This window comes from Equus quagga, chromosome 1 (assembly GCF_021613505.1).
Source record: "Equus quagga isolate Etosha38 chromosome 1, UCLA_HA_Equagga_1.0, whole genome shotgun sequence".
NCBI classification, from domain to species: Eukaryota; Metazoa; Chordata; class Mammalia; order Perissodactyla; family Equidae; genus Equus; species Equus quagga.
Window position 1 is genome coordinate 61238789 of NC_060267.1, and position 13565 is coordinate 61252353.

At 35.4% G+C, this 13565-nt stretch overlaps 1 protein-coding gene across 1 annotated transcript in view; it reads left to right on the plus strand.

The window, feature by feature from the left end:
- The window catches only part of DCAF10 (DDB1 and CUL4 associated factor 10), a 53278-nt gene that overhangs the window by 16755 nt on the left and 22958 nt on the right, over positions 1-13565 (plus strand). Inside the window, 1 exon segment of the mRNA XM_046685229.1 lies at positions 5611-5808. Coding sequence (XP_046541185.1) covers positions 5611-5808 — 198 coding nt within the window.

Below are 13565 nucleotides of genomic sequence, written 5' to 3' on the forward strand. Positions count from 1 at the left end.
CCCAGTGTTTCATTGGTTCAAATCCTGGGTGCGGACATGGCACTGCTCATCAGACCACGCTGAGGCAGCGTCCCACATGCCACAACTAGAAGAACCCACAACGAAAAAAACACAGCTGTGTAACCGGGGGGGTTTGGGGAAAAAAAAGAAAAAAAAAAATCTTTAAAAAAAAAAAAAAAAAAAAAAAAGAAAAGACTTGTGTCAAGAGTTTGCCCCTACTGAAAATGACCAATGACTAATCTGCTGTTAGAATTTGTGTTACCAATGCCAGCTCTCATTTGCTGCTATCGGTGTGCCTGCCCTAGTAGCCCACACCTACAAATTTGAATTTGCTTCTTATCTGTTGGTTAGAAAAAACAGATTTTGAAGCTTTTTTAATTGTTTTTTAATTTTTTTAAAGATTATGTTCATAAGTAATTTTCTTTCTTTCTTTATTGAGGAAGATTAGCCCTAAGCTAACATCTGCTGCCAATCCTCCTCTTTTTGCTGAGGAAGATAGGCCCTGAGCTAACATCCGTGCCCATCTTCCTCTACTTTATACGTGGGACGCCTACCACAGCATGGCTTGCCAAGCAGTGCCATGTCTGCACCCGGGATCCGAACCGGCGAACCCCGGGCTGCTGAAGCGGAGCATGGGAACTTAACTGCTGTGCCACCGTGCTGGCCCCTGAAGCTTTCTTAGAAGTACATATAACTTGAGAGTTTTGAGTGAGGATCTGAGGGGTCCTCTGGCATGAGCTTAAGTGTACATTACTTATTAATAATACTAACTTCCATTTTTTGAGTACTTACCATGTGCCAAACCTTCTGTGAAGCACTGTTCACACATTATGTTGTTTAATCCTCACAGTATCCTAATATGAGACAGATATTGTACCCATTTTAAGGAATGAAGAAACTGCAACTCAGATAAAGAGACTTGCCCAAGATCTTAGATGTAGTAAGTGATAGGGCTGGAATTCATACTCAGTTCTATTAGACCAACTCACTCACTGTTCAGAGATGTGGGCATGCATTTCCTGATTTGGTTCTAGATAGTCATTTTGCAGTTAATTAGTAATGTCTTCTAGTTTATTTCTTAGTTTTGAGGTTTGCTTATCTTGTAAAATAAAAATATTGATAGTTGTGGAGAGTATTTTCTGTTGCTTCATATTTAGGGAAAGTAAGGGGAAAGGTATGTAATTTAAATTCTTAAACCAATTATACCGGCTTACTTCTCACTCACTATGACTCTGTAAGCAGATTTAAGAACACATTAAATAATCAAGGTCCCACCAATTATGAGGTTACAGGGAGAACTGAGGTTATCATAAGAATATTTACTTAGTGATATGGCAATTAAAAAATAATACCCATTTAAATATCCCAGAATCTGCTTTTCCCTCTCATTGTCTTTGTTGGTCTTTTCCTCATTGTTATATTTTAAACAATAATGTAAGTGCAATGCTTACCACTGGGAACATGAAATTTCTTATCTTGCAAAGAATGTAGAATTTCACAAAACCCTGAGAATAATGTTGGAGAACTGATCATTTATATATCAAATCATCAGCAAATGAGGATCTGATAGAGTTAGACTCGTTATCAATTAGAGACAAGAAAATGACAGAAATGATGACATGATAGACACTTCTAAGAAGTATGTGAATATCTCATAGGACTACGGAAAGGCCCCTGGGAAAGTTGATAAAGCCTTTGCATGTTATATGGAAATCACCCTCTTTTTTATTATAGTACAAAACCTCAAATATGAAGTAAGGATGTTATATTCTGCTGTCATGATTTCACTGGAAAGATTATGAAAAAAACCCAAACATTTAATTTACTTGTTCTAGGAATTTGTATATAATTAAATAAATGTAAAAAGCTTGGTTGTTTTTTTTGCGCGGAAGATTAGCCCTGAGCTAATATCGTGCTGCCAATCCTCCTCTTTTTGCTGAGGAAGATAGGCCCTGAGCTAACATCCGTGCCCATCTTCCTCCACTTTATATGTGGGACGCCTACCACAGCATGGCTTGCCAAGCAGTGCCATGTCTGCACCTGGGAGCCGAACTGGCGAACCCCGGGCTGCTAAAGCAAAACGTGTGCACTTAACCGCTGCGCCACCTGGCCAGCTCCAAGGGTTATTTTCATGATTTTTTAGCTTGTGTTTTTAAGATAGTCAACAACACTTTCTTTCCCTTGTACAATGAAATGTGGGTACCCGTTTTAAGAAAATCATGTTTCAATTGCTGTTATCCTTTACCAATTATCCTCTCATAATGAAGACCTCAGTTTATCCAGAGCTGTTATAGTCGTATGTTGGGTTTGATGGGGACTTGTGGAGAAATTCTATAATTCAGAAACTCATAGATTTCAGTGTGTGAAGGAATGTTTCTTGTTTATTAGAGACTATGGAGTTAAAAATACTTTACAATTATTAACTTATTAGGCTAGACTGAGTTTTAATTTGAGAAGATTGAGCCAGATCTCCAAGGACTTTTCTAACACTTTGCATTCTCTAAATCTCTTACTTTGCGATAAGAATTGTTTTAGATTCTTTAACTGGTCTCCTAGTCTACATTCTTAATTTTCTATAATTTATGTACTATTTTTACCAATGATTGTCCAATACCAAAAATTTTAACAGGTAATATTTTGAGGCAAAAATGAGAAAACTAAAGTTAAAGTATTATATTTTTCCTTGAGGTAAACTTATTCAATTAAAAAGTATTAGCTTTTGTTCCAAGATTATATTCTTTCTACATTATTGGTATTAAAATATCCTTTCATGCAACAATGGTAATTTTTTCAGTGGCCTTATTGACAAAAACTTAAAAACTGATTCTCTACTTTATTTTATTTTTTATGAAAATCCAAGAGTTTTAGAACCTAGCCACCTCAGAGATCTTTCTGAAACTCTTATCTAATCATGTCACTCTCTTGCTTAAAACTCTTCAGGGAGGAGGGACCTCTGTGACCTTCAGTAATATAATCCCACTGAGGTTTTGAATCCATATGTGCATTAAGTATTTTCTGTAGACTAAATAAAATATCTTAATTATATTTTTTCCTAAAATTTTCAAATGTGTGAAGATACCATTATGATCATGATCAATTTATTTTAAAAGTTTGACTCACTTTCCAGTAGCTTTTTTCATTGTGTATTTTTTTCATTTATATATTTCCTGTCAGGTGTGAAGTCATTGAAATATTTTTACTTTAAAAAGCCTCATCAGTAAATATAAAACTATAAGGGAAGAAATGGATTCGGCAATATAATAATTAAAATTTTGATACAGTAAGAAAACATATAAACCACATTGAAAGATAGAAATATATGTGGAAAATGTATTCAACATTGTATTTGAAAAATGGAGGTATATTATCCTCACTATAAAGAGATTTTATAACTCAATAATAAAAATAATACTGTGGTAGGAAAATCAGCAAGGAACACAAATAGCAATTCACAAAAGAAATAATCTTCTAATTAATATGAAAAAAGTTCAACTTTACTATAAATAAAAGTTTCATCTTAAAATAAGATATTTTTTCCTAGCACTTAGCAGAATTAAAAAATATCTGTGTGGCAAGGATTTAGAGAAATAGATACTCTCCTAACTGCTGGTAGAACTATATATTGGTATGTTCTTTTGAGGACAATTTGGCTATATGTATCAAAAGTCTTACATTTAAAAAAATCTCTTTTTAATTAGCAATACATTTTTCTGGGAATGTACTTTAAAAATAACTATGGATGTGATCAATATTTGACTGTTAGGATGTCCATCATAGTGTTTTTTAATAGTAACAAATTGGAAGAAATGTAAACATCCAACAATTGCATATTTGTTTAAAAAAAAGATTAGAGTTCATACAGTGAATGCTGTTCAGCCATTACAAATGATTTTTGTCAATAAATCTTTAATGACATGGCAAAATAGTTATTAGATAGAATTAGGTTTGAAATATAGGAATTAGGCTAAATATCAATAACTGGTTATTTTTGGTGGCAGATTTTTTTCCTTTTAAAAAATATTTTCAATGGGCATGTATTTATAATTAAAGGATAGTTATTGGGAATTATTATAGAATAAATCCATGATATAGTCTCTGCTTGTCTCTACTTTCCCACATGCAGCACTCCTAACGACTCTTGCCTCTAAGAGTACACCATCCTCTTACCTGCCTCTGTGCCTCTGCCTACTCCTTGGGCACTCAAGTTCTTGCTCATCTTTTAAAGTCAGTTCAAATGACACCACCATGAAGTCTTTCCCAACTACCCTCTTTTCTTTGCTTATTCCACACAATTATTTTCTATAATTATGTATTTATAGTATCTTCTCCACTAGGCAGTGAACTCCTATCTCATTCAGCCATTTGATAAATATTTGTGAGTGCTTATTATGTTCCTGGGACTCTGTGTGTCTTGGGTACTGCAGATCTAACTATGCTCTACGCAGGCAGGTTCTCCTTGCCTTCAAGGAGTTAATAGCCTTGTAAAATTATTCCTTACACTGTGATATTAAGTGTTATGATAGAAGTGTAGAGTGCTTTGGGAGATTAGAAGATTGGTAAATCTACCCCACGCTGGATAGAGAGGGAAGGCTTCCTGGAGCGGATGAAAGCTGAACATTAAAGAGAAAGCATGTGTTAGCCAGGTCAAGGGGGAGTGGGAAGGTGGTTTTAGGTGGCAGAAACAGCCTGTACAAAGGCCTGGAATTTTAAAATCGTGTTAAGTTTCAGGAAGGTCATTATGATGTTTGTGGATACTGAGGTTTATTTCTGACAGAAAATAATTATATATAATTCTATCTTGGAAGAAGCTCCAGAATTAATTTTTTCTACAAGAGGTTAGGAAGTCATACATAACAGCATATGTTAGAGAAAGCATCCTAATGTTGAATTAGGCAGAAATTCAAGTGTAATTGGTAGGTTTGTTATTTTTTAAGTATTTGTATAAAACATATTCTTACTGAGGATTGAGAAATGAGTGTAAAATAATTAAAAGTCTGAATTATAGAGAACGGATTTTGATTGTCTATCTTGTAATCTTGACTGGTCCTAATAAAATATTGCTGAGTGAGATTGTTTGCGGAATGCCTTTGAACTAACAGATAAAAATGGATGGCATTTTAATAGCAATTTTTGTACGTAAATGTCTTCTAAATAGAAAGAGAAGTTACTTGTAGCAGAGTAAATGTTTCTCATAGTTGTGAGCCCTTTACACTTAACACATCTCCCTCAGCATTCAGTCTTCAACATCTCCTCTGTCTCCTATTAAATTGTTTCTTACCATTTGTGTTTCCTATACAGATTCTGAAGTTCTTTCTCTGTAGCACTGTTGTCCAAAACACCTACCCTATTTCCAGTTCCAAATAAAAATCCATAATGTAAAGCAAATGGATAACATTGCAGTGTGGCCCTCGTTTAACCATAGTATCCTTTCCTGAGATTATGTGAATTATACTTACTATTTATTGTATATCAGAATCACTGGGTTTATACAGTGAATTTGTAGTCCTTTTTTGTTCATTTGTTTTCTTGATTAGGTAATATAGAGACTGCTTCTCAAGTTTTCTTTAATGAGATATTAAATAAACCAGGTTTTTTTTTTCTGCTTTGTAGATTTCTTGATAACCGGCTGTTTGCTACCTGCTCTGATGACACTACAATAGCACTATGGGATCTGAGAAAATTGAACACCAAAGTATGCACTTTACATGGTCACACTAGCTGGGTGAAGAACATCGAATATGATACTAATACAAGACTCTTAGTAACGTCAGGATTTGATGGAAATGTCATTATTTGGGACACCAACAGGTTTGTGAATAGGAAACCACGTTAGGATTATGAACAAAAAAATTTTTTTAAAGATGGCAAACAAATTCAGTGTTGTGTCTTAGCCTTCGTGTCTCTTTAGGAGAAAGAAACTGGCTTTGGGAAAAGCAAGCAAAAAGTGATTTCATCTTTTGTTACTTGCACTTAGTCATATATTGTGACTAAAAAATTTGGAGAAAATTATGTGGAAAGGAGACCAATTAGTATAGTTAATGATGAAAACTGGTTTATAAGATGAGTTTCCTGAATTTAAGGAATTTAAGGAAAAATATTTTTGTTATTCCCTTTGTAGAGCTGAAATGTTTTTCACTCTTTGGACCTTCAGTTCTAATCTATTTATTTTATAATCTTTGCACTTTGTTTTCATGCATTAAAAGAGTAGTTTCTTAGTTGGAGTGGTACTGATCCTTAGGGAAATGTTTGGAAATGATGTGTGGCGCAGTTTTAGTTGTTGCTATGGGAGAAGAGAGGAGACTTCCTCTGGCACAGTCAGCAGGGATCAGGGTTTCTAGACATCCTACAGTGCACAGCACAGTTGGCACAGTGGACCAGTTGTCCCACCTAAAATGTCAGTAATGCCTCTGTTGTGAAACACTTTATAAAGTGTCTTCTTACAGAGAAGTTGATTATTTTAAAGAGCTGAAGTTTGAGGAATAATGAAAATATTTCTATCTTATTGCTAGCTATGGTGAAATGACAATCCACTAAGACACCAGAATCATTTCTGAAATAGTCTTTTCAGAGATCATATGTAAAAAGAGAGGGAGATATTCTTAAAGATTTCTAGCTACACATATTGTTGAGCAGAGGATAGAGCTACTGATTATCTTCACACTAAGACAAGCCTACCTGTTACAATTTGGAAATAAATTTATTTTTTAAAATTTAGAAATAAAATTTGAATTGGAATATAAATGATAGTTTCCAAATTAATAGAAGGATAAAAGCTAATAAAACAGGATCAATCCAACAGAGGCAGAGAAGGGGGAAAAAATCATTAAAAAAACCCAAACAGGTGAATTCAGAAGCACAAAAATATGGTAGGCAGATAATCCAAATATCAATAATCACAATAAATGTATATTGTCTAAAGTAGCCAGTTAAAAGTGTTACATTGGATTAAAAAGCAAAACCAAACTATATGCTCTTTGTAAGGGACATATCTAAAATGTATAAATGCAGGAAGTTTGAAAGTAAAGTGATGGGAAAAAATAACAGGCAAATTCAAATCAAAGAAAAGCAGTTATATCTACATTAATAGTAGGCAAAATAGAGTTTAAGACATAAACCATTATTAGTGATAAAAAAGATAGTATCTTAAAAGTTTGTATCACTAGAACATAAAAGAATTCTTAGCTTGTATGCATCTAATAACATACCCTCAAACCATAAAAAGCAAAAATGAACCGAATTACAAGAAAAAAGTGAGAATCCTCATTTAAGTGGAAAATATTAAGACTATTCTCTCATTTACTAATAGATAAAATAAACCAAGAAATTAGTAAGGCTATAGAAGATTCTAATAGTCTTAATAAACTTGATATATTAGGCATATTTAGAATTCTGCTCCCAACCAACAATGAATACGTCCTCTGAAGCAAACTTAGAACATGCACAAAAACTGAGCATGTACTAGACCATGACATCAGTCTCAACCAGTATCAAAGAATTCTTACCACACGAACTATTTTCTCTGAACTCAGTACAGTTTACACAGGTAACTAAAAGTTCCCATGTTTGGAGACTTAATAAACTCACTTCCTAAATAATTCGAGAAGAAATCATAGTGAAATCAGAAGATAGATGGAAAATTAATGAACTAAGCATCTTATTCAAAAAACTGGAAAATGATTTTTAAAAAAGGGTAAACCCAGTGAAAGTAGATGTATGGAAATGGTAAAGATAAAAGCATAAATTAATGAACTTGAAAGTGAAAATATAAGAATAATTTTTTTAAAGCCTGTTCTTTGAAAAAGCTAATTGAATATACAGTTCCATGATAAGATTCATCAAGAGAAAAAAGAGAGAAGACACAAATAAATAATCTTAGCAATGAAAAAGGAAACAACAAAAAAAATAGAGTAAAATAATAAGATCAGTTTTTTTTAATTTTTTTTATTGAGTTATTGATAGGTTACAATCTTGTGAAATTTCAGTTGTACATTAATGTTTGTCAGTCATGTTGTAGGTGCACCACTTCACCCTTTGTGCCCACCCCCCACCCCACCTTTCCCCTGGTATCCACTAAACTGTTCTTAGTCCATAATTTTAAATTCCTCATATGAGTGGAGTCATACACAGATTATCCTTCTCTCGCTGGCTTATTTCACTTAACATAATTCTCTCAAGGTCCATCCATGTTATTGCAAATGGAATGATTTTGTCCTCTTTTGCAGCTGAGTAGTATTCCATTGTATATATGTACCACATCTTCTTTATCCATTCGTCTGTTGCTGGACACTTAGGTTGCTTCCACATCTTGGCTATTGTAAACAGTGCTGCAGTAAACATTGGGGTACACAGGACTTTTGGGATTGCTGACTTCAAGCTCTTTGGGTAAATACCCAGTAGTGGGATGGCTGGATCGTATGGTAGTTCTATTTTTAATTTTTTGAGGAATCTCCATACTGTTTTCCATAGTGGCTGCACCCGTTTGCATTCCCACCAGCAGTGTATGAGGGTTCCTTTTTCTCCGCAACCTCTCCAACATTTGTTGCTATTAGTTTTAGATATTTTTGTCATTCTAACGGGTGTAAGGTGATATCTTAGTGTAGTTTTGATTTGCATTTCCCTGATGATCAGCGATGATGAGCATCTTTTCATGTGCCTATTGGCCATCAGTATATCTTCTTTGGAGAAATGTCTGTTCATGTCTCCAGCCCATTTTTTGATTGGGTTGTTTGATGTTTTGTTGTTGAGTTGTGAGAGTTCTTTATATATTATGGATATTAAGCCTTTGTCAGATATATGACTTGCAAATATTTTTGCCCAGTTAGTGGGTTGTTTTTTTGTTTCAATCCTGTTTTCATTTGCCTTGAAGAAGCTCTTTAATCTGATGAAGTCCCATTTGTTTATTCTTTCTATTGTTTTCCTTCTCTGAGAAGGCATGGTGTCCGAAAAGATCCTTTTAATACTGATGTCAAAGAGTGTACTGCCTGCGTTTTCTTCCAGAAGCCTTATGGTTTCAGGTCTCACCTTTAGGTCTTTGATCCATTTTGAGTTTATTTTGGTGAATGGTGAAAAAGAATGGTCAATTTTCATTCTTTTACATGTGGCTTTCCAGTTTTCCCAGCACCCTTTGTTGAAAAGACTTTCTTTTTTCCATTGTATGCCCTCAGCTCCTTTGTCAAAGATAAGCTGTCCATAGATGTGTGGTTTTATTTCTGGGCTTTCAATTCTGTTCCATTGATCTGTGCACCTGTTTTTGTACCAGTACCACGCTGTTTTGATTACTGTAGCTTTGTAGTATGTTTTGAAGTCAGGGATTGTGATGCCTCCCGTTTTGTTCTTTTTTCTCAGGATTGCTTTAGCAATTCGGGGTCTTTTGTTGCCCCATATGAATTTTAGGATTCTTTGTTCTAATTCTGTAAAGAATGTCATTGGGATTCTGATTGGGATGGCGTTGAATCTGTAGATTGCTTTAGGTAGAATGGACATTTTAACTATGTTTATTCTTCCAATCCATGTACATGGAATGTCTTTCCATCTCCTTATGTCGTCATCCAATTCTCTCAGAAAGGCCTTGTAATTTTCATTATATAGGTCCTTCACTTCCTTAGTTAAATTTACCCCAAGGTATTTTATTCTTTTTGTTGCGATTGTGAATGGTATTGTATTCTTGAGTTCTTTTTCTGTTGGTTCATTACTGGAGTATAGAAATGCCACTGATTTATGCAAATTGATTTTATACCCTGCAACTTTGCTGTAGTTGTTGATTACTTCTAACAGTTTTCCAATGGATTCTTTGGGGTTTTATATATATAAGATCATGTCGTCTGCAAACAGCGAGAGTTTCACTTCTTCCCTCTCTATTTGGATTCCTTTTATTCCTTTTTCTTGCCTGATTGCTCTGGCCAGGACCTCCAGTACTATGTTAAATAAGAGTGGTGATAGAGGGCATCCTTGTCTCATTCCTGTTTTCAGGGGGATGGGGTTCAGTTTTTGCCCATTGAGTATGATGTTGGCTATGGGTTTCTCGTATATGGCCTTTATTATGTTGAGGTAGTTTCCTTCTATGCCCATTTTGTTAAGAGTTTTTTTTATCATAAATGGCTGTTGGATCTTGTCAAATGCCTTCTCTGCATCTATTGAGATGATCATGTGGTTTTTATTCCTCAGTTTGTTGATGTGGTGTATCACGTTGATTGATTTGCGGATGTTGAACCATCCCTGTGTCCCTGGTATGAATCCCACCTGATCCTGATGTATGATTCTTTTGATGAATTGCTGAATTCTGGTTGCCAAAATTTTGTTTAGAATTTTTGCATCTATGTTCATCAGTGATATTGGCCTGTAGTTCTCTTTTTTCGTGGTGTCCTTGTCAGGTTTTGGTATCAGCGTGATATTAGCCTCATAGAATGTGTTAGGAAGTGTTCCATCTTCCCTAATTTTTTGGAATAGCTTGAAAAGGATAGGTATTAAATCCTCTCTGAAAGTTTGGTAGAATTCCCCAGGAAATCCATCTGGTCCTGGGGTTTTATTCTTTGGGATGTTTTTGATTGCTGTTTCAATCTCTTTCCTTGTGATTGGTCTGTTCAAATTGTCTGCCTCTTCTTGAGTGAGCTTTGGGAGATTGTAGGAGTCCAAGAATTTATCCATTTCCTCTAGGTTATCCATTCTGTTGGCATGTAGTTTTTTGTAGTATTCTCTTATAATCTGTTGTATTTCTGCAGAGTCTGTTGTTATTTCTCCTCGCTCATTTCTGATTTTGTTTATTTGAGCTTTCTCCCTTTTTTCTTTGTAAGTCTGGCTAGTGGTTTGTCAATTTTATTTATCTTCTCAAAAAACCAGCTCTTTGTCTCATTGATCCTTTCTACTGCCTTTTTCGTTTCAATAGTATTTATTTCTGCTCTGATTTTTATTATTTCTCTCCTTCTGCTGACTTTGGGTTTCATTTGTTCTTTTTTCTCTAGTTCAGTTAGGTGTGCTTTAAGGTTGCTTATTTGGGATTTTTCTTGTTTGTTAAGATGTGCCTGTATTGCGATGAATTTTCCTCTTAATACAGCTTTTGCTGTATCCCATATGAGTTGGTATGGCATGCTATCATTTTCATTTGTTTCCAGGTATTTTTTTATTTCTTCTTTAATTTCTTAAATGATCCATTGCTTGTTCAGTAGTGGGTTGTTTAGTCTCCACATCTTTGTGCCTTTCTCTGCTTTTTCCTGTAATTAATTTCTAGCCTTATAGCACTATGATCTGAGAAGATGCTTGTTATTATTTCAATTTTTTTAAATTTGTAGAGGCTTGTCTTGTTTCCCAACATATGGTCTATCCTAGAGAATGTTCCATGTGCACTTGAGAAGAATGTGTATTCAGCTCTTTCAGGGTGAAGTGATCTATATATGTCTATTAAGTCCAATTGTTTTAGTTTTTCATTTAGCTCCACTATTTCCTTGTTGATTTTCTGTCTGGATGATCTGTCCATTGATGTGAGTGGGGTGTTGAGGTCCCCTACTATTATTGTGTTGTTTTTAACATCTTCCTTTAGGTCTGTTAATAGTTGCTTTATGAATCTTGGTGCTCCTGTGTTGGGTGCATAGATATTTATAAGCATTATTTCTTCTTGATGAAGTGTCCCTTTGATCATTATATATTGTCCCTCTGTGTCTCTCTTTACCTGTCTTATTTTGAAATCCACTTGGTCTGATATGAGAATTGCAACACCTGCCTTTTTTTCCTTGCTATTTGCTTGAAGTATTGTCCTCCACCCCTTCACCCTGAGTCTGTGTTTGTCCTTGGGGCTGAGGTGTGTTTCCTGGAGGCAACAAATTGTTGGATCATGTTCTTTAATCCATTTTGCCACTCTGTGTCTTTTTATTGGAGAGTTCAATCTGTTCACATTGAGAGTGATTATTGATGCATGTGGACTTAGTGCTGTTAATCTGTCCCTCATTATCTTGTTTTCCTGCATTTCTTTTCCTGTTTGCTTTAGACTACCCATTTAATACTGCAATTTCTTATGCTGGGTTTCTTAGATTTTTGCTTATTTATGATTTGTGACTCTGTTCTGTACTTTATTTTAGTGTCTACCTTGAAGTTTGTATTTAGAATCTCGTGTATAATATAGTCTATTCTCTGGTGGTCTCTTACTTACTTGACCAATACTGATTTAGACCCTTTGCTCTTCCCCTCCTAAATAATTATTTTCATTTTTTATTCCAACTCGTCTTATTAATTGGTAGTTAGAGTGCTAAGATCGTCCTTGTTTTGGTAGTTTCCTTACCTTTACCCTAATGCTATAATTGAATATTTGCTATCCTGTTCTGGTTCTATCCATCGGTCTCCCTAGTCTGTGGATTGTGTCCCCTTTCTCCCTTTTTTCTTTTTTCAAGTATGAGCACCTTCTTGAGGATTTCTTGTAATGGAGGGCCTTTAGTTACAAATTCCCTTAACTTTTGTTTGTCTGGAAAAGATTTAATTTCTCCCTCATATCTGAAGGAAATTCTTGCTGGATAGAGTATTTTTGGCTGAAGATTTTTATCCTTTAAACCTTTGAATATGTCACTCCATTCTCTCCTAGCTTGTAGGGTTTCTGTAGAGAAATCCGCTGACAGTCTGATAGGGGCTCCTTTATAGGTTATTCTCTTTTTTTTTCTTACTTCCCTGAGTATTCTTTCCTAATCTCTCCTTTTTGCCAACTTTACTACTATGTGCCGTGGGGTAGCTCTTTTTACGTTGACAAATCTAGGAGATCTAAAACCCTCCTCTACACACATTTCTCCCTCGATCCCTAGATTTGGGAAGTTCTCTTCAATAATTTCGTTAAGCACACTTTCTGCTCCATTTTCCTTTTCCATATTCTCGGGAATTCCTATGATCCTTATGTTCTTACTCCTCATTGAATCCATTACCTCTAGGAGGTTTTCCTCATTTTGTTTAATTCTTAGTTCTCTTTCTTCCTCTGTCTGGCGCCATTCAGCCTGTCTATCCTTGATTATGCTAATTTTCTCCTCTATGTTGTCTACACGGGCATTCAGGGAATCCGTATTCTGTTGTATCTGGTCCATTGTGTTTTTCGTCTCAAGTAATTCTGTTTGATTCTTCTTTATGATTTCAATCTCTTTTGTGAAGTAACTCCAGAACTCAGCTTGTTTATCTTTCTCTCTGCCTCAGTGAGTTTTTTGATTATAGCTGCTCTGAACTCATTATCACTTAGTTTACCTAATTCCAAGTCCTCAGGACTTAATTCTATGTTTTTATTGTTTTCCTTCTGGTCTGGGGCTTTTATAAATTGCTGGATGGTAGAGGAGCGGTTTTTTCTCATGGTGGTAGAATTCAGTTGCAGTTACAGCCTGTCGCCACTAGATGGGGGTCGAGAGCAGCGTGTTAGCTCTCCGCCTTCGGGGCAAGATGGCTGCGCCCACTGGCTTTGCCAGGGGGGAGGGGCTGTTACTCACACGCGCTGGTCTGGGTTCAGATCAGTTCTGTTCTCTGGTCTCCCAAGGCCTTTGATTTATAGGGTCCCCGCGGACAGAAGCTTTCCCCCATCAGTGAGTCTCCACCGAATCAGCGCCAGGAGT